The sequence below is a fragment of the Poecilia reticulata genome, linkage group LG4 (genome assembly GCF_000633615.1).
Source record: "Poecilia reticulata strain Guanapo linkage group LG4, Guppy_female_1.0+MT, whole genome shotgun sequence".
Lineage (NCBI taxonomy): Eukaryota > Metazoa > Chordata > Actinopteri > Cyprinodontiformes > Poeciliidae > Poecilia > Poecilia reticulata.
This window is the reverse complement of record NC_024334.1, coordinates 24,239,319-24,261,262: the sequence shown is the minus strand read 5'-3', so window position 1 is coordinate 24,261,262 and position 21,944 is coordinate 24,239,319. Positions and strand designations below refer to the sequence as shown.

General features: G+C 37.4%; 1 protein-coding gene across 2 annotated transcripts; it reads left to right on the top strand.

Annotated features, from left to right (window-relative positions):
- Positions 1–11,548: 11,548 nt before the first annotated feature.
- Positions 11,549–20,794, top strand: plin3 (perilipin 3). Of its 2 annotated transcripts, none has more exons than XM_008407082.2 (8): positions 11,549–11,689; positions 16,047–16,134; positions 16,356–16,551; positions 16,916–16,998; positions 17,573–17,804; positions 18,829–19,178; positions 19,535–19,750; positions 20,426–20,794. In XM_008407082.2, exons 2-8 carry the CDS (start codon positions 16,066–16,068, stop codon positions 20,546–20,548), a joined length of 1,269 nt encoding a protein of 422 aa, XP_008405304.1. In that variant the 5' UTR covers positions 11,549–11,689; positions 16,047–16,065; the 3' UTR covers positions 20,549–20,794. The 2 variants fall into 2 exon arrangements, with proteins under 2 accessions (XP_008405304.1, XP_008405303.1); XM_008407081.2 differs by having other exon boundaries at positions 19,532–19,750.
- The last annotated feature ends 1,150 nt before the right edge of the window (positions 20,795–21,944 follow it).

Below are 21,944 nucleotides of genomic sequence, written 5' to 3'. Positions count from 1 at the left end.
CAACCAAAAGCATGTTTCTAAGACACAAGTAATAAAGTGGCTTCAGATTTGTGGAGGGGCTTTATTAAAGTTTCTTTCATCACATCATATTTCCTTTGAAACCACATTCCTCTGAAGTTTGTGGAGATTAAAAATATTGTCTAAGAAGAAGTGATAGTAGGATTTACACTTGGAACAAGCTCAGAGATTAAATGTGAAGTGGATAGAATGAATTTGCATCAAATCAAAATCCTAAAAGAAAAAAAAATAAACGCCTCTTAGATGGAATATCCCTGCTGTGCTACTAATAAATGCAAGAGGTGCAGAGGAACTTCAACAGTCACTCTTAATATTCATAAAAATAATTCTGAAAATGTACTCTTCTACCAGAGCTATCCAGAGTTCTGTTCTTTTCTCAAAATCCCCAGATTAGCATTACTATTCTGTTTCTGCTGCTTTGCATAAAAATTTTGAGCTACGTTCAACAAAAGAACTTTGCCGTTTCATCTCCTGTCAAAGTCTGTTTGCCGACAGTAAATAAATAAAGAAGTTCTCATTTTGTTCGTGCTTTTTCTTTCATCCGACTTGTGTGTTGTAGCAACCAGGCAGCGGACCTGATTATAATTAGGAAAAAAACACGGAAAAAGGGCTGACACAAGAAAGTAAACAAAACAGAACAGAAGCCACAACCTTTGATGGTTTATGAACTTTGTAATCATTCAATAACATGGGGGAAGCGAAGCTGAGGAGCCTCATTGTGTGTATATGACAAGGGGTACGAGAGGAAATGTTGATGCGGGTTGAGATAAAGTCTTTAATCTTCTATATCAGAAGAAATGTGTATGTAAAATAAAGACACCAACTCTCCAGTGGGAGCACTTTAGTCTCTCTACAGTAATCACATGGTTCACCAAGCTACAAACAAGACACAAACAGAGAGACAGTGATAGAGACAGGGTATTGAGCTCATGTGATCAGATGCCGGCTCAGCTCCCATTTTGACTCGTGAAATAATTTCATTTAGTCGAACCACATTTTAGTATTTAAGACCAAGTCAAATTCCTTCGTTTTTCCCCAAGAAGGGTTAGTGAAACAGTTTCTAAATACCTCAGTTTGACCCATGTGAGTTGTAGCTTTAGACATAAACTGGCTCTGGAGATGGGCACTGAATTCATGGCAATTTGTAAAACAATGTTATACAACTTGTTACCGATATTCTGTGAATATGTAATATGTGGTTGAATTACACACAGATGACTATGTTTACTAATGTGATTCTGAAGAAAACTGGTTTCACTGGACTTTGTTTAGGGATATCAGGGCTAAAAGGGTTGAACACTGAATTAGCCAACCTTTTCAGATCTTTGTCTGAAATTTTCCTTCTGTTTTTCAATTTTGTACCGTTTTATGTTGAGTTGTCCATCCAATCTCCATTAAATACCTTAAAATGTATGCTAATACCATGACAACATACAAAAAAGTTTTAAGTGACGTAAATGCTTTTGCAAGGCATTTTAAATTTCAAATAAAAAAGTAATGAAATAAATTCAGTGCTGGATTTAAATTCTCTGTGCTCAAAGATAAGACCTGACCCCAAAAAAGGGAAGACAGGAAAACCGATGATGTGAATGTTATTGATGCATTATCCTTGTTTTCCCTCACATGTTGTTTTGTCTCTTCTTCTGTAGTTAAATTTAGTTACTCATTTCCTGTCAGCTTGTTTAAATCAAAAATAAACCATCTGTGTGTGCACAAAGATGCACAAATATAACATGAACCTAATCCAAAAGGCAAACAGTACACTTGTTATGTTTCTCCTGTTTAACAGACACCATTAATGGGAAAAAAATACAGTTTTGAGTCTACTTACCTCTTTTTAGCTTATTATTACACAGCCAATAGCCTAAGCTTTAACCCCTTTGTTGTTCTCGTGGTTCATATATGCAGAGTGGTTCCTCACAAGTAAACAAATGCACTAGATTAATTTAGCCAATTTTCCAGACTGACCTCGTGCAAGCTGGTAGCCACATCAGTAAAATTAGCTTCAGTTCTCTGTGTGTGAGCAGTTGCATATTAATACAGATCGTCAAGGCAGTGAGCTCATTGGTAAATGGCTCTTATTCTCAGCATGGGATGTAAACAGCGAAGCAATCAGGGTTTAGAAGTAATCCTTTAGTGAGAGGAAGAGTCCCTTTTTCATTAATGATGGATGTTTGCTCTATATTTGAGACTTTGTGGAACTGGCAGTAATGTTACATTGCACATGTTAATATATCATCATATTTGCTTTGAGTTAAACATATACTTCTTGTTAGTTCATTAACAAGAAGTTAATAGACAAACATTTTATGATCTACACATATACTTAATGATCCACACACTTTAAAAAAATACTTTATTGCTTAGTTGTAAACTATGTTGTGAAGAATTGTTGTAATACTGATTTTGTTTTTGGTTTTTTACCTTGTTGCCACACTGACGTGACTGGACGTACTTCTTTGTGATTTTATGGTTCTTTAAACTACATTGACATTTTCATGTTGCGAAGCAGCAAAGCATTCCCAGACCATTGCACCACAACGTCCATGTTTAATAGTTGGTGTGATGTTCTATTTCTGAAATGCTATTTTGGTAGGATCCACACCCAAACAAATCCACTTTTGTTTTAGCAGTCCACAGGACATTTTTCTAAAAGTCCAGGGCATTATCAAGATGCTTTGGGTTTTTCTGGGAAAATATGAAATGGCTCTTTGTGCTGCTTTTATACACTGGTGATTTTTGACTTGGAGCTGTTCCATGGATGTTGTTTTTACCAAGCTTTCTCACTCTACAATCATGAATAGAGGAAAGTGAGAACTGTAGTGCTCTATAGATATTGATTTGCTGTAATTTCAATGTAATATTGGTACTGGCCACACCTGGGAAGTACCAGTGGTTTCATGTTTTTTTAATGTATGGATAAATGCTCTCACTGTTATTGGTTGAAGTCCCAAAACTTTAGAAATTCTTTCTTTCTTTCATTGTAATTCTTTCCAAACTGATTTTGTTTCTCATCTGTTCTTAAATTTCATTGGATCCGCAAATTTGATTATTTCTGGCCTATTTTATGCTGTTAGACAGTTCCTATTAATATTTTTTTAATATGTTGTCGGTCTGGTAGTAATCAGGCCTTTGTGTGTCTCTGCTAAAACTGAACCAAAATGTTTTAATCACAGTTAATTCATCAGGGAAAGTGTGTTGTAGTAATATTTTCATAAAGGGGCATGCAACTTTGAGTTTTCTTCCTTAAAAGGAACCACAATTAGTTGCAACAATTTGAGAAATATTCATTTTAGATGTAAAAACAATAGCAGGCTGTTTAGTTTTTTTTAAGTAAATATTGTCACATGGAAGTCGCCATGTATTTTTACACTGCAATGCATTCTGGGTATATGAAGTAAGGTTGGTCCGATAATTAATGGGCATGTAAAATTAAAAAAGGAGTAATGAGGATGAGGAGGACCATACAGAGGAAGAAGAAAGAGTTGGCTAAAGAAGCTGGTGTTTGTGCTGCTGCTACCACCTTCGACTTCATAAATGAAACAATGAATAACACTTGCCTCTGGTCGGACTGTGTGATCCAGTAAGTAGTTCTGCGTCTGGTTCGGCGGCAGTAGGAATAGTTCCGTCATCATTTCCGACAGTGCCGAGCGCTGTCTATCCCAAATGTTTCTTCCAAACCACCCGAGGCGGTGTTTAGTGCATACAAACTGTGGGCACGGCATTTGGTTTTAGTTTGCCAAAGTAACGACTACGTCTTAGCGCCTTTATCCGTTTTGCCTGTACAAATAACTCAAAGTCTGAGTGTCCCAATTCTCCACATCCGGCCTTCGCCCCGCCCGTTTCCGCCCTTCTGTTAAGTTCACGTCCAGGTCCTTCTTCGTTCAGGTGGACTTCGGTGAAGTGCATTACCCACAATTCTTCGCAGCTTGTGTTGTTTTTATTGAAAATGTTATGACAAAACACACATCAGTAACAAAAAGTTTGATATAACTGCAAAGAAGGTAAATCTGAAAATGTTACAAATGCAAGAGGAATTTAAAATCTTAAGTAAAGCCATTAACTGTCATGAATTGGTAGGTTGCGGTTGAGGAAGTGGACGCAGGTAGACCCAGGATGTAGTAAAAAAATTATGAATTTAATGATAATGATCCAAACAGAGAACAGCACGGGGAAACGGGCATCAACGGGAACAGACGACATAGTATGACAAGGATCCGAAGAAGAACACAGGGAACAGGTGAGACTAAATACAAATGGGGTAATCAAGGGAACGAGACACACCTGGGAGACAATCAACGGGGAAATACGCAGAGACGGGACTCACAGGGAACAGGATCACACAGAAAATCAAAAATAAACACACAGAAACACGGATCACGACATTAACATATTGGTATAAAGATTAGGCTTTTGTGATGTTGCAACATTTAAGCACTTTCTTAAATAAAATTAATTTCACTTTAAAAATGGAGGTGATTTTTAGAAAGTGGAATTTGTGAATAAAAACGTAGAGGATTGAATAGTTAATATAATTTAACTCTCCATCCTCTGTTAGAAGACCACATTTTATTAAATCAAAACTGAAAAGTGGAATAGATTTCTTGTACAAGATCCAGTTTTGAAAATCTTTCTAAAAACATTAATAAAGTTGCATTTGAAAAACAGTGTACTGTCTCAAAATGTCAGTCACAAAATGCACAAGAATTGGCTGCTGTCAATCTAAAACAAGCAATGAATGAAACAAATCAAAGTTAATGGCAGAAAAAGAAGAACATAGCTACTTAAAAGAGATTTAGATAAAAATTTAAAGAAATTAATTGACATCGGGAAGATCCACTACAAGAGAGGCAAATAAGGATATGTAGCAGAATGGATAAATGGTTGACTTATGCACTTTAACTTACCCTTCCAAGTTAAAACTGGTAGCGAAACATCATGCCTTTAGTGTGACGACAAGTCTGTGTTTTTCTGCCAAAACTCATACTAACTCAACACTAAGGAACCATGCATTTTTCATTGGGAGAGACACATTTTCTCTCCACCTCCTTTGAGTCAACTGATTCGATGTCAGGGTCCGGGGGTGAACCAGGCTCTCTAAAACAAACAGTGGAGACCCAAAGAAACACATTGACAGCTGTGGGTATTAAAGAAGCCACAGTGATTAAGCACAGCACTGGGAAAATGGAGCCTGTTGCTCATGGTGGGAGATGGTTCGCTTTTTAGTTTGTATGTTACATTTATAGATGGGTTCTGCTGTTTTCTAGGTCCCCTGGTAGTGCCTACAAATCTTTTAGATTATGTGCTTCAAGGTCTGCAAGAGGTTAGCCGCAAATCACCTTTTTTTTAATATCCTTTAAGCTGAAGGCACAAAAGTCGTAAAAAGTCTGTAGCCAGTTAGGTTGTCCTCTCTAGATAATTTTAAAGATTAAAGACGGAAGGTGATTTAATGTCTTTTATGAGCTTTCATTTCACTCTTCCACTTTTTAATGAACATACTGGACCTCCTTATGATGTTCAGGTTGCAGAGACAGAGCATACAGTTAATTGCGTGCATTCTGTGCTTGAAGTTGAGAACATATTCAATTCAGGGGAAGAAAAGATTAAACTACATTCTCATATATATATATATAAAATCTCAGAATTAACAGGAAAATATCAAAGATGCAGTCTGCTTTTGAGAGTCTTCTCACCAAAGGACAAAGCAGGCAACTCAGTAAGAAATTTGTTTTTTTTGTTCTGTCATCTCTTCAAAAATAGTACAGCAACAACCATGTGAGAGGAGCTATGGAAAACAGAAAGAAAACCTTCAGAGTTACCTGGAAATAATGGTCTAACAGCATGTGAACAAGGTATTTGAAACTAAAGGTTTGTGTGTCTGCTAGGATGGCCCATTTGCGCTGACACTCTGCAGGGAACTGCACTATTCTCCAGGATTTCAACTCAGGGTCAAGTTGTCATGTACATGGCTCTGCTGGACTGGTTTGTGTTTTGGTGAGGGTCAACATGTTTGGAGAGTTGTTTGAAAGTCAAAGTCAAGAAACATAGATTTTGCAACTGTAATGGTATTAGGATTTAGGGATATTGCAGTCCCAAATGAAAATATTTTCTCAGTGAATGCATAGATGACAAAATGTTTAAATATTTATTTTTAACACTTGACATGGCACATTTAAATCTGTCATCATCATAATGTACAGAGCTCATCCAGTTTCAGGTCATTAGTGTATTAAATACATGATAACTTCAAACATCCTCTCAAATAAACATGAAAGATTTTATTGCTTCAGATCTGCTGTCAGAAAAAAATAAAATAAACCCTATGCTCTTTCAGAGACCTGTTCAAGAACGTAATGGCTTTTGTAGTAAAGGACTCATCTTTTCTGTTTCCTGAGGGATTCTGGGAGAAAAGATCTCCTCCATACTAATGTTAGAGAGTAGTCATGCAAATCGGAGGTTCCCACACATTGTCTTCTGTTCATGTCTCCACCTGATGGTAACACTGACAATACGACCAGAACATCTAGGAGTGGGATAATGGCTTTCTGCAAAGCATTGCCTGATCATCTGGGTCAAGTGAATCTGTTTTTCAAAAGTGCTTTGTTTCATCTTTTTTAACAACTCTCTATGTGTAAGTACCAAAGACAACACATTTTCTATGTAAACTCTTGTGTTTCATTATCACCTACTAAAGATTCTTTAACATCCAAGTCTGCCTAACAAAACTAAAATGCCACATCCTCCTCCTAAGAGCAAAGCATCCTCCTTTGACAGAGAGAGATGAGGTACAGGCCTCTTGGCTGCCAGCTTGATGAGAGACACAAGTTCTAAAAGACAGGGAGACTCCTGTTTCTACTCAGACAGTAGATATAGTGAGGGCTTTTTTATACGCCAACTGAATTGTTACTAAGTCATTCTTAAAAATAAGTAGTTAGTTAGTTGGTTAGCTAGTAAGGTGTCTATTTGTGTAACTAACTGACCTATTCATTGATAAACATAACAATGCAATTGGTCAAATAATTATGCAGTAGTAAAATTTAACTACTGCAAAGAAAGAAAAGTCAATCTTTTCTTATTTTTATATGGACATACTCTCACATCTTGACCTTGTGATGCCTTGCTAACATGTTTTTGTACGGAGAGTTGTAAATGCAGAAGTCCATATCATCTTTCGAGCCCCTGATAACCTGCCACTGAGTTGTATGTTACCGATACCTTTGTGTTGCAAGCCTCCAGGAAATTTGTTGCAGGATGTTGGAAATGAGATTCTGATCAACTGTGTAATGTCAGTGAAACCAATGTTGGTCAGCTGTTATTGGATAACGTATCATGGTTTCGGGGCTAGTGACGATGGAGATCAGTAAGTGGAGCAGCGAGCACAAAAAATGTGGAGTCAATCAGAACCGTTTGATCTATTCCCAAAACACCTTAGACTCCGTAGATTAATAAAGCAAACATGTAGAGGAACAAGTGGATTTCATTAGAGGATAATTGTTCTGCTTCTTTGATTTTGCCCAACTGCATTTCAGAAGTGCTTCTTAATGGTGATGGATTTCTTGTTGAAAGGGTTAAGGGTTAATCATCACTTCAAAGTTCTTCAAAGACCTTAAAACACATCTGGAATTTGAGCATCTTGAAAGTAAACGTTGTTCCTTTAGAAATCTTCACCTCAATTTACTGAGGCTTTTGAGTATCAATTTTCAGCTAAAATAGACCATGGATCATTTTGGTTGGGCTGATCAATATGAACTAGTCTAAATGCTGTTCAACAGCTACAAAATACAATTTCTGTTTATTCTGGCAAAGAAGGCACAAACCACCTTGTGACGAAATCTATACAAATCAGATTTTTTTTATGTTCTTGTCTCAATTCCTTGACAAATGTTATTGAATTTACAATCTAATGCTTTGTTGCTGGTGTTCTTCCTTCAAGTCTTTGAAGGAAGAAAATAAAGAGTGGATTCAGAGGAGACCGTTCATTATACTCTACGGGATTGGGGCTTTTCCTGTTATTCACTAATCTTCATTCACCAGTTCAGCAGAACAATTCTGCTCACAATCAGCTGGTCCATTGAAGCAGACTTATCAGTAAAGCAGTAACAGATGAAAACCTTTAGGAAAAAAGTTGGCAGAGGAAAGGAGTGTGGAAGAAGCACTGGCACCGATCATATGAAGCTGAACTGCTTAGTCCGTCACATACGGAGACCTCAGACATTTAGTGTCGTCACAAACAAAAATGTAAAAATAAATGTCTATTTTACTACTGTGACATTATATTTAGAAAATAAAATTTTTAATTGAAGTCTGAGAGAAGAACAAAGCTTAGTCAAAGTTTAATCAAACAAAACTTTAGTCAGTTAAAAATAATTTTATTTGCTAACTGCCTCAAAAATTGCTTCTTCCTCTCTGAGTGGCCTTTTCTTGTTGGTTCAGTAGTCGTTTCAATGTTAATACTCTCTTACCATTTAATCCAGCATCTTCCCAAGGTCTAATAATTAATCATTTTGGTCGTCCTAGCTGACCTAAAATAGGAAAGGCTTCATCTTAAAATAGTTAGGCACAATGACTTGGATAAGTAACTTTAGTCTGATTACTGGTTTGGAAATAACAATGCGTTAGGTTATTTAAAAAAATAAAAAAAAACTGCTCATATTGGCGTCATGTGTTACTGGCATAGACACCAGACCAAAATATATAAAAATATATACACACAGCGCAACTATAGAGATGTCTCACAAAAAGTGAGCACACAAATCACATGCATCAGAATATATGATTTAAAAGTGAGGTAAAATAGAAAACGTATGAGGAATATCAAATGTCATATTTAGGCTTTAACCCTTTCAAGGTAAGGTGTTTAACATAGAAATCCAGAAAGATTCACATCCAAGCAGTAAGACATTTACATCATCCCATCTCTAAAGATGAAAACGTCCCAATGCATGTGTAAATCTTCATAAGTCTGGAAATGACTACAAAGAACAGTTGTCACCTAAACTTAGCCATGTATACAGTGAAAGCAATAATTTTAAACCATTTAAAAGTGCAACTGTGACAAACGAGGCTAGACAAGAACCCAGGCTTATCTTGCAATCATTCACTGTGAGGATCATGGTGTAAGAGGGAACATTTTCTTTAAAGGTCATTGAAAGGGAACTGCAGCAAAAAAATTTGCTATTTGAGGACGCCAAGGCTCAGTGTTTTTTTTTTTGTTTTGTTTTGTTTTGTTTTTACACCAGAAATGCAGACAATTTGTGAAGAGTCCTTTGTGTTACAAACCTGAAGGAGACACACAAATTTGATTTAGACAGCCCCCCACATGCTGTTCCCCTCATTCTGCCAAGTCTAGCCTTCTGGTCTGGTTTTATAACCTGGGAAATGAACCTGTAAAACACAGTCACAACAGCGCCGTTTCAGTGAATGTTATCAGTTTTCTTTTTCCAGAAGTCTGGTAGGAGCATTTGGAAAAATTTAACTGAAGAAATAATGAATACTATAATGAGTTGAAAGATTAAAAAAAGTTTCCTCTGAATGAAAGGCATAAGCTGATAGTCTTCTTCTGTCCTCACTCAGGGCAGTCACTGCAGCTTTCCAATGCTCCGTGAGTTAACACCATCCCAGTGCATGTTGGAAACGGTTGTAATTAATGCAGTACTTGCTACAGCGTGTCCTCATTCGTTTTCCATACCCCCAGTTTTCAAGCATATATTTAAATATTTTATTTGTTGACATAAAATGAGCTCCCTGCTATGAAGTTGTGGTGCATCTGCAGAAAAAGAGATCCTACGAATGAAAATGAGATTTAATCTCCATGTGGGAGAGGCTGTGGAAATAAGATCACTCAATGTGTAAAGACTGCCCTCTATGGGTCTTACACATCAACTGAATTCAGCTTGGACTGGACATATTCTCATGTCTGACTTTTCAGAGTGCTTCTATTCATTTGTCCTCTTTTTGCTGCCTTCCACCTTGATAGTCAAAGAGCTCCCCTGTGTTCTTGACATAAACTGCAATGTTTATGTAAAGCACCTTGAAATGCCTTGCTACTGAAATGTGCTATACAAATAAAATTTGATTGACTTGATTGATTGTTGCAGGTTGTTGAAGTCATTAAGGCCACATGTTGGCCATTTTTACAACTCAGACATCATGTCATAAATCAAGGCGCCAGTGGCAATAGAGATGACTGTTTTGTATTGTGTGCGGATTTTAGTGTTACAGCAATGATCTCCCAGCTTAACTCAGATGGCCTTTTTCACTCACAAACATTAACCGTTCACAAAGTAAACTCCATTATCAGTTGGATACAGTCTGACTGCGAGTCCTGACCTGAAAGACTCCTTCATATAAAGGTCTTTACATTTCCCACTCCACTGAGCTGTAAATTGTGTTGCTGTATTATATCCTAAGGAGGAATTCGGTTTTTGTTTTTTTTTCTTTTGTCTGAGAAAGTTGCTCAGTGTGATGTGTTTGGAGAGTTTATCCAGACACTTAGGCATTGTGTTAAACAGGGATTTTGTTGTCAATCTTCGTTTTTTTCTTCATTCAGCCAAAAACGGCCGGTTTGGGGTATCCACAAGTGCTCTCATTTTCTTTACTTCAGACCATAATGGAAACAATATCAACAGTGTCGAAGAGCAAATATTGAGCTGTGATGCTTACAGTTAACAAAGAGCATAAGTATTCAAGTCACTGGTGCACACCACAGTGCAAGGACAGCTCCACCGTGTTTTGGCGCAGGTATTGTGTGTATGCAATGTGTGCACACTCTATCAAACGTACAAAGGACTACTAGGACTATATCTCTGCCAGAGCCAGGACCAAGTCTTTGTTTTTGTAAGCCAAAAGTAGATATCTAGTCTTTTCCCTCAAATCTCGAGTCAAGTCCTAAGAAAATGGCACACAGGTATTAAGTCAAACCCAAACTCTAAACTTCAAATTTCAATAACAAGTTATTTGACCTGATATGTAATATTGTTTGGAGTCTAGAAATTGCTTTTAAAAAGACATTTTGTTATTTCCTTTTTATGCAATAAAAAAAAAGTGTTTTTGAAAAGTAATTTCTTTTTTGCTGGTTGATGTTGTTTACACAGAAAATTAGTGCTGATGTTGCTTTTCACAATAAATGTAAATTGAAACAAACTGAACGGTAAATTGAGAAATAGTGAGCAGCAAAAACAAAACAAAAAACTGTCTCTTTAAACAAAACAGAAATTGTGCTTGCATTAAACAACTATAAGGGTACACACCTGACTTTACAATAATGCATGCATTATCGGATCATTGAAATAAGAAATCAAGTAATTTATGCAAGTCAAATTCCAGAATTACATCTACTGGAGATGCTACAACTTGGTAGACTATCAAGTTTACAAAAAAATATTGTCTCTAGGTACCTTACAAAACAGTTTTTAAAAAGTGATGTTTTAGTGTAGTATCACATGCTGAATCAGAAGTCACAGGAAGTACCATGTGTGAAGTGTGAGTCATATCCGTGCTGTGATTTAATTGGCTGAAAGTTGCTAAAACATTTCAAGGCTCCGCCCCCGTCCAGCATTAACTAGTTGCTCAACACTTCAGTAGAAATACTGATAAAAGTTGGGTCCATTCATTGAAGAGCATTGACGTCGCAGGTCACTACAAGGCAGAGAGGAACCGGTCCGTCAGTGAGGTCAGTGTTTTATTTCACTGTTTTGTTGTGTTTTAAAAGCTCCTTCAGAAACCTCAAATGTCCAGCTGCTGCTAAGCTAGCTATAATTACGCCAGCTTGTGTGACAAACAGGGCGTTGCTGTCATTTTCAGCCCGCAGACTCAATTCATATTCCCTAACATTATGTTCAGCTGTGGGTTTATGTCTAAAACGCTGATTTCAACATGAGCAGTGTTAGCCACAGCACCAATTCTATGTCCTCATCTGGGTTAAAGTTCATTAGCCACAAAGTGAAAGGCGTGACGGTGAAACGCCAACAATAAGATAATCATCTTAGGTGCTTATTGTCAGTATTATTATTGATATTTGGAAAGATTATGTTAATATTGTTGTAGGCAGGATTGTGGCACAAATTTTTTTAAGCAAAGAAATCTTGGTTTTATTTTATCCAGAAACGTCTTAAATTCAAATACATAAGTTTTTTTTATGGCAATCAAAAGTGAATGCCGTGACTTTGGTAGAATATGGATTTCTACAGTGTAGTTTTTTGTTTTTGATAAAGCACCAAACAGGCTTTTACAGGCTAAAAGCACTTTGAAATGCCTTGCTGTAGAAATGTGCTATAGAAATAAATTTGATTGATTGATTGATAATAATGACCAATTCTGTTTGAGGTTTGATCTGTTAATTCCAATTGACTTCCTGAAAGCTATTGCATACACACACTAATTTGTGGAAATGTTTTAATTCTACAATTAAATGTAACCAACAATGTGCCACATGTTCTTTGATGGGGGTGGAAGTTTTAAATAAATGGCAAATGACTCCAATGATCCCAAATAATTGGTTTCTAAACTTTTCACAAATTTTAAAACTAAAATTTGTTTTAGTTTTAAAACTAAATTTAGTTTTAAATTTAGTTTAAAACTAAATACCTGTTGATGTTTTTACAGATGGAAAGTAATTTAAAAAAAATGTTTTTCTGTATTGGAACTACTGTTCACAATGAAATTAATAGATGCAAATCTTTTTCCTGATATGTCACAAAACCAAACAAAAAGTTAGAAGTAGACATTTATCATATGATTCATCATCATCATCATATGAGATTAAAAAATATCCTTTGAGTTTGTGATGCTATGATAACAATAACGCCTTTTTGGTATTTGCTTTTGAAAGGCTTTCAAAATATGATTAAGCACAATTATGCAGTTTTAACAGCACAGCTTTGCTACTTGGTGATATAATTGTAGCAAATGGGGCTTATGATGAAGATGAAATTTATTTTAGGGAGGGTCTGACTGTACATAGATTTATAGCGCAAATATTTTTGGTCACCACTCAATAAATGCCACAAAATATTGTAATATTTCGAGTCCATATCACCTGTCAGAGTTGCCTCCGAATGCTGTTTGGAATGACATTAAACCTGACTAAAAGTTTAATGATTTACTAATGGATGTTCTTGCTGATCAAGCTAAGTATGGTTAATATAAGATAATGATGTATTTCTCTATATTTGGCGCCAAAACTGCAGAAGTTTTGACGTCTCTCGTATTATTCAATAACTGAAGTTTATTGAATAATACGTGTAAAATATTTTATTATTAAAATTTCTTTTTTGTTTGTTTTTTTCTTTGCATTGCCCATCACTGTTTTCTACACTAGACAGACTTGTTGGATTTTTCAGGTTGGGGGGGAAAAAAAACTGATTCTCCCTTCTTGAATCCCAACTTTTGGGGATCTTTTTTTTTTTTTTTTCTAATTAAGTGAAAATTTATACTTAATTTCTAACAGCTCAAACTGTACCTATTACTAAGAACATATATCTTTCTATAAATCTTTTTTTTTTTTTTTTTTGACAGGATACAGAAAAACCTGTTAACAGCGTTGGAGAATCCCAGCTCTAACGTGCAAACTCAGTCTGTGTCTTTTGTTTTATATCCATGATAAGACCTACTAAATCAAATATCCTAATGAAGCTCATAATCAGTGCTGGCCCTAATATCAAAGGTCGTGTTGAGTTGTGGGTTCAAACAGAGTCTAGCATAGCATTCTTTTTCTGACAGATTATTTGTGAGCTCTGTGAGGATCTTTAACATTCACTAGGTAGAGTGTTTGGCAGGATTCCTGTGAGTGTTTTTATGGGAATCTGTTGTCAGTGGGCTGATTATTTATGAATGACTGACAACTTTTTTTCTCCTGGACGTCTCTCGTATCTCAAGAATATTTATCTCAGGTTTATCTTTTGCTCGACTTCAGCACTGATAAAGTCAGACTTTGGTTTATAATAAAGTCAGTGAAGATGTCACCGGCTGACACTTGGAAGAGGCTTGTTGCTCAACCAAGCTGTTGCAATACATTGTAATCTTCCTTTGCTCTGAGCTCACGGAGGCTGTTGGAACGCTACAGTTTTGTGAAAACATCAGAGGGAATATTTCATTCCCTTTGACATCTCAAATATGTGAAATGATTAAACGGCATCCCTTTATTAAAATCGGCTAGAGCTTCTTGCAGCACAATTTGCCTTCTCCTCGAACAGTTCCTCTTGTCAGGTGGATGTAACGGGTCTACGAGAGCATTTTCTTCTGGCTGATTACATGTTGCAGCTGGTCAACCCACTCTTTCTGCTCCCAGCTCCGGCTCAAACTCATGTCCTTCTGTGACTTATTTGTCAAAAACATCAGGCCAAGCCTGTTGAGCAGCTGTTAGCTGTGTCCCAAGACAGGTGGAGTCCATTTATGTCTCTATGTGCCATCTGGTAGAGCAAAAGTCAGATGTCATCCACATGTTCAGGGCACCAGAGAGACATAAGGTTGTTACAGTAGATGCTCTCCTCTTTCCTTCCCTTTTTTTTTTTTTTTTTTTTTGAGAAAAGAGGAAATTAATCAATAGAAGGAATTGCTTGCTGAGGTTGGTCATGCTATTAGACAAATTTTCTTTCTGGTCGTAGTTTGACAGAAACGCTGAAGTGATTCAACACCTGACTGCCTGGTGATGAGTCATATCAAAATTCAGCCAGAAACTGCCTGCTCTCTGACGCGTCACCTCACACGTTCAGATGCAGACAAATGCATTTGGCACCACTGATTAAGATGGATAGATGCCTTGCATGCTACTGTCATATTGGTTTAAAGTACCTAATGTGAGAGAGATCTACTTGAGAATAGTTGCAGTTGAAACTTAGTTTAAATTCAATTATTTGGTGTGCAAAGACATTGTTCTTTGCGCTTTTAAAATCAAATATGAAAATGTAAACATTCAAGTTGAGTCAGAGGAAAGTGGATTTCCATCGCCTTACATCTGTGCAGCCTTCTTCGTTTAGACTGAGCTGCACAAACTTTTAACCTGAAACTTTTGTCAGCCATTCAGCGTCTGAGTCGGCGATTTTGCTTGCAAATTGCTGCCACTCCTATCATTCCTGAAGGCTTGTTGACTTGTTGTTTGTCTGGGCAAAATGTGAGTAGATGCAGCCTCAGGCTCTACAATGGTGGAAAATGGTGGTAGTGTTTGATACGGGCGATTCTTGTGCTGTCGGTGAGTAGCATGAAACTTTTTTTAAAAATGGCATGTTGCATCTAAAATGACTTCTCCTTTTGTTGCCTGCTTGTAGAGTCAACAATAGGAATAGGGACTCTATGTGTAGAAATGCTATAAGAAAATATTGCTTAAACCTGGCAGTGATGCTGAAGGAATCCAATTCACATCTTCTGGTTTGTGCTGAAGGGAAGTTGTGTTTTACTGTTTTGTTTTAGTCTCTGGACTGCATTTGAGCAAATGGTTTAAAATCTAAAATACTTGAGCTGAACTGTATTTATGAAATCTCCTGTTCTACTTTAACAACTTTTTTTTTTTTCTTTCTTTTTTTTTTTTTTTTTTAAGTTGAACTACCTTAAATCAACAGATATAATGGATGGGTCACAACTAGACTGAACTATTTTTCTGGTCCTGGGAGCAGATTTGAAGCTTATAAAAATGTTGGGCTTTTTTGTTTTAACTTTTTTCTCAAAGCATTTCTTCTGTTTAAATTATATTTCAGACTTTAAGCATGCGACTCATATCCAGGAACATACCAATAATATTGATATTATTTGAAAAAACAGTCTACAAGAAAATAAAGTTAAACATTTTAGGCCCAGTTTTATTGTTTTAAACTAGTTTCATCCTTGTTGCATCATAGCGTTGACTAATGGATTTAACATGGCTGAGTTTTCTTTCTTCGTGCATTTAAACCATTTGACAGGACAGCTATTCCTGCTAGATAAAGTACATCAGCCACTTTAACAAAGGCTTCCAGAGACGGAGCTGTGTTTCATCATGCACTCAGAGCAAAGTGAGGTGAATCTCAATTTCTAACTCTCTCTGTATTCTGTGTCAGATTGAACCCAGCAGTCACAATGGCAGACAGCGGGAAAACTAATGAGGCTGGAGCTGCAGCAACTGAACCAGCTAATGGAGAGCAGCAGGTGAGGAGCACAGAAACCCACCGCCACACCTAATGCAAATTATAACTTATTTTATGCTTGTAACATCTACAGGTTCAAAAAAAGTCAGCGTAATAATGCAACTAAATGTAAATGAAAGCATAAGAAATCCGATTTGTTTCAGAAAAAAGTGTATTTTCCCTTCTTCTTTTTTTTTTTTTTTTTTTTTTGAAGCGACCCTAAATGTTACTTTCTGGTTCCAGAATGTTGTTGCAAGAGTGAGCCACTTGCCCCTGGTCAGCTCAGCCTGTGAGGCTGTTTCCAATGCCTACAGCAGCACCAAAGACAACGTGCCCTTGCTGAAGGGGGTGATGAATGTTGCAGAGAGTGGGGTCCGGACTCTCGGAGCAGCTGCCAGCACGGGGTCCAAACCAGTTTTGGGCATGATTGAACCACAACGTAAGGTTCTCCTCTCCACAAAGTGTGATGTAATGTGTATGCAATAAAAGTTCCTAAATGTTCTCTGAAATCTGCCATTAAATTAAATGGGGACTATAGTTCAAATGGGAAAAAAAAAAAAAGTGTGAGATGAGCTTGAGGTTGGCCTGTTGCCTGAGAGTTTTTAAAAAGAATTTCCGGAATCGGCTAAAAACAAACTTTGCACACGTTTCACCACAAGTTTTATTGAAGCTCTTTGCTTCTGTTGTATTGTAAACAAAAAAGTATATCTGTTCACATTAGTCATTATTTTTGTGCTGACTACAATAGTAGCTGCTCTTATTTTTATATTTGAAGTAAGCTTGTATCCTGCATGTTGTTTCAGTTGCCACAGTGAATGAGTATGCCTTGAAAGGACTCGATAAGATGGAAGAGAAGCTGCCGATTCTTCATCAACCAGCTGACAAGGTAAAGAAGAACCTGTATAAATAACTTCCATGCAGCTCTTTTCTTCTCCTCTTCTAAGTAGATAATTTACAAACCAGCATATCGTCCCCTGAGAGGCTGGAGTGAAAACTGCATACTGGATCATGAACTGCAGTTCTGTCAGGTTTTGGTCTGGACTTTGACTGGACCATTGAAACACCATGGCTCTGTTACTTTTCAGCCATCCTGTTTTGCTAGTGTTGTTGGGGTCATTGTTCTGATGAGGATGTAGTCTCTGTCAAGCTTAATCTTGTTGATAGCCTTATGTTGTATTATAGATCCTGTGGCTGTAAAATATGACAAAGCTACAACGGCTCCAAAAAAAGAGCATTTTTTTTTTAAAATAAGCTTCTTTATCCAGTGTTTCATTAGTACTCACTAATGGTCTGTAGTTTTGTTAAAATATCTTGAATATATCTGAGCCCTAACTTAAAAAGCAGTGAATTTGTTTGTCTGTTTTTTTTTTTCTGTTTTTTTTTTTTTATTTTTCTACTGGAGCTACATGCATTAAATTTTCATAATCTCTGACACCTTGTCTCTTCATTATTCCCCACAGGTGGTGTCAGACACCGTAGGTATGGTGTACCAGTCAGTGACGGGGGCCAAAGACGCGGTGCTGGGCGCTGTGATGAGTGGCGTTGAGCTGACCCGGGCGGCGGTCAGTGGTAGCATCAACACCGTCATGGGCACCAGGATGGGCCAGATGGTCAGCAGCGGGATGGGTCTGGCCCTCAGCCGATCTGAGGACTGGGTTGATCAGAACCTGCCACTTACTGAGAGGGAGCTGGGTCAGTACCAATGCTAAATGAGGAAATGATCGTGTCTCTGTTCAAAAACAGAACCACTGATGGCACACGTCCGCCCCTGCAGAGAAGAATGGTCCGACGGTTTGATGATAATGACATCCTAATGTGATAAATAGGATTGTACACAGGACGGACGACGGGTTTTTATTGCATTCAATTATGCTATGAGCTGATGTCATCAATGGTTAGGTGCTATTCATAGACAGGAAGTCGGGGCATTGCTCTGAACCTGCCTTCTGTTGCTTTGGCTCACACAGTTCCTGTAATTTCCAACACACAGTTTTGACACCTGCTACTGTGATGTCATACATTTGTGGCAACTTGCAGTGCTCCAGGTTAGAAATGATGCTCATGGGGACATCGAGTGATTGTGTGCTGTGAAAATGCACCCGGAAGCATGACGGCAGAAGAAAAGCACTCTGAAGTTTACCTTCAGTCAACATGGACAGGAATGTCAATAATTTGAACATTTTGAGCATTTCTTATTGGGGAGGTGGAATAATGTAATTATTCAACAAACAATCTAAAAAAAATGTAAAAGATGTAAGTTTTAATTGAGATTTTTCTCTAATCCACAAAGGTTGAAATTAGTTGATCTTTAAAGCGCTTCAAATCAAACCGAACATATAGTGATGTGATAGACAATTAATTGTATTTGTTCCATTAATTACTTGCACCCTCAAACTATGGTGCAGAGAAGTAACGGGTATATGTGTGTTTGCAAACTTAAGAATACAAACAACTTGTGTATATAGTATAGTATATAGCGGATATAATGATATCCAGCTGCTGCCCCAAATATGAAGTGATTCTGAATATTGTGTGCAAAAAAAATGAGACCAAAAAGGTCTTTTAATATTGCCTGCATTAAATTCTGACTGTGGGGATATTAAATCTGAACTATTCAATTTTTAACACCATTAAAAATCAAACTAACAGCACTACCTTACATTTGTAACCATTAAATAAAGCATGTGACTAAGAGATTATTACGTTTGTCTTCCAGCTGCTGTGGCTGAGCCTGCCAACGCTGAGGTGTCGACCACATCAGCCAACCCCAGCTACTTTGTCCGTCTGGGTAAACTCTCTGCCAAGGTGCAGGAGCGAGCTCTGGAGCAATCCCTGGGCCGCGCACGAAAGGCCAGGGATGCCACCTACACTGCGGTGGCTCAGATTACCAGCACCCTGGACTTGGTGGAGAGTGCCCGTGCCAGTCTGGGGACAGCAGGCAGCCAAATAGCAGGAGCTCCAGAACAGCTGCTGCAGCGCTGGACCGAGTGGAAGAAGAAACGGGAGGGGGAGGGACTCCCCCTCCCAACCGAGTCCGAACCAGATGGGTCCAAAGATGAATCTGAGGTCAGGATTTAACTATTTTGGAGTTTAATTCATCGTTTGGTTTTGTACATCCTCGGATACCAACACTGACTTTATGTCCTAAGCCTGAATTTGTATTTCAAAGTTTATAGCCTGATTTTAATTGACTGACTGAAAAGTTTATTTGATCAGTTTTTTTTTTCCTACTTTACTGTGACTTGCATCTTATATTTATATTTCAATGGCTTTTTTCATACTTACTTTTACTTTTTATATTTTAAATTTGTCTTTTACATTCAGATATTTTATCAACTTATCTGAAACCCCTTTGCTCACTCTGCCGCAGTAAACTGCAATAGAGCTGCATACTGAATGTGTTGTTTTCACCCTGACAGCAGCTGGAATCCCACGCCCTTTCTATGGTACGAGGCCTGAGTGACCAACTGAGGGCATCGTGCTCAAGCGTGGTTTCCAGTGCTCAGGGTCTGCCAGGAACAGTCCAGGAACAGCTGACCAGTGCGCGGGTAGCTGCTGAAGAACTGCAGTCATCGCTCAGAAACGCCAGTGCTCTCACTCCCGTCCTGCTAGAGCGAAGCCGCCATCACCTAAAACAAGTACGAAATTTTCCCATGCCATTTCAAGCACTGTTTTTATATGCATCAGCATGGGAAGATATGTCTGACTTATTATTCAACTTTTTTTCCTTACTTTGCATGAGTACAGGTCTTCTACTATCTCCACACAGGTTTTTGCGGGTATCTGTTAGAATATCATCAAATAGGACTTCAGTAGTTCAGTTTAAAAACCAATCTAAATTTATTACACAGTTAAGATGGTCTTTTCTGTCAATATTGGTGGTTATAACTTATCAATGATGGCTTCTCAGGAAATTTTAATATTCCAATACAACAAGATATTTAACGTTCCAGTCATACCATATATATTTAAATAGTTTTATGTAGTGAACCCACCTTGTGGAGAGTCAGTGGCTGCCTTCTGGACAATTTACAAATGACAAAACGGCATTACATTTTTGAAGTCATAAAAAAACAACAAAAAAAGATCTTTGTAATATTCAGATACTTTAAGTGTAATAAGTATATATTGATATAACTTTCACATTTAATCTGAATTGCTCAAACTAAATTTTTGCTGCTGTTCTAATTTCTTGAGATGCACCTTACACCCTAAATGTTGTATAAGACTCGGAATGTCACAATTCGTCTTTCTTGTGAGAAAGATTAGCCTGTAATTGTAAATTAACTGCTGTCGGTGTGTACCTTTCGTAGGTTCAACATTCACTGGACGGAGTCATGGACTATTTGCTACACAACACGCCGCTCAACTGGATCGTGGGACCTTTTGTTGCTCAGAAGACTGAGAGCGAACGAGGGGAAGAGCAAATGGAGTAGGCTAGCACAAACAACTAGCACTGAAGATTTTTTTTTTTTTTCCTCACTTTCTTTTTAACAAAAGCTTCCAGTATTGACGTTTTTTCAAGGAATATCCTCTCTAAAACACTACATAATGTTCATTTAATCACATCTTATTGTCGATGCTTTTAAATGAAACTTAAAGTAAACTGATTCATATTCACTGATCATGCAGCATTTAACACGGTTTACATAAAAAGACGGTTTTCCTTTTATCTTTTACATTTGCATGTTTCTTTTCTTTCTGTCGAGTAATAACCCATCCCTTTTAAGACGGGACATTTGTTGACATTCCAGTCATTCCAACAGTAGAACCAGGAACAAGATAGAAGAGGAATTGAGAGCACAGTTTCACGAGTTTATAACATTCACGTTTGTTCCATGTAAATGAGTTGTCACTAAAAAATCTTGAACATAAGACTGTCTCTGTGTTTCTCTTTATTTATTCTGATCTGTTGGCTAATAGTGGAATTATTGGATAAGTGTTGTGCATTGTTGATACAAATCTTTGTCGAAGACCCTTCATAGAATGCTGTTTTTTAACTTTATTTCACCAAACATTTACAATGGTATTCATATCCTTACATACACCAAATAAAGACAAACCTTTAGTTCTCACTGTCTGAAGTTAAATCAGATCAAACATCTCTTGCTTTCAGTCAGAATGACCACAATTATTTCTATTTGCTAAATTCCACAATGAGAGAATATCTTGGTGATCCATTTATTAAGTCTCCAAAATCAGAAGTTTACATAAATGTCCTCAGTATTGAGCACAATTGTCCTTGAATTACCCTGTTGGAAATCTTTGCCCATTTGGAGGACCTGTTGAAGTTTAACTTTTCTTACTGATATCTTTGGATGTTGCTTCAATATGTCCACAAATTGTCCTTTCCTCCTGGTACATATGCAGCTCCACATGATGGTGCCACTCCCAGACTTGACAGATCAAATGGGTCCCTTTATTCATCCAAATGTAATGATGGTCATAAAGGCCAAACAGTTCAACTTCAGTTTTATCACAAAACGGATCTCCAAAAATTTGTTTTTGTCCCTTTGTGTGTTTGCAAACTGCAATCTGTCTTTTTTTATGTTTCTTTTGGAATAATGGCTTCTTTTGTGCCCAGTGGCCTTTCAATCCAGCATCCAGATCCTTAGCTTTCCCCCTATATACAATTTGCACATTTTTGGACCATTAAACGCATTTCTCTGAGACATACAACCCTACAACTCTTTCTTGAATGTGATGGTTGGACATCATATCTATACTTGTATACTTTGGACAGATGAATGAAGCACTTTCAAGCATATGGAAACTGTTCCTAAGGATGAACCAGACTTGTCCACAATAGTCTTTCTGAGCTGACTTGTCTTG

Excerpts from the sequence above, each read along its gene's own strand:
- plin3 (XM_008407081.2), top strand. The coding sequence starts at position 16,066 with ATGGCAGACAGCGGGAAAACTAATGAGGCTGGAGCTGCAGCAACTGAA. Across the intron at positions 17,805-18,828 it reads ACTTACTGAGAGGGAGCTGG|CTGCTGTGGCTGAGCCTGCC; the intron begins GTCAGTACCAAT and ends TTTGTCTTCCAG. Across the intron at positions 19,179-19,531 it reads GGTCCAAAGATGAATCTGAG|CAGCTGGAATCCCACGCCCT; the intron begins GTCAGGATTTAA and ends TCACCCTGACAG.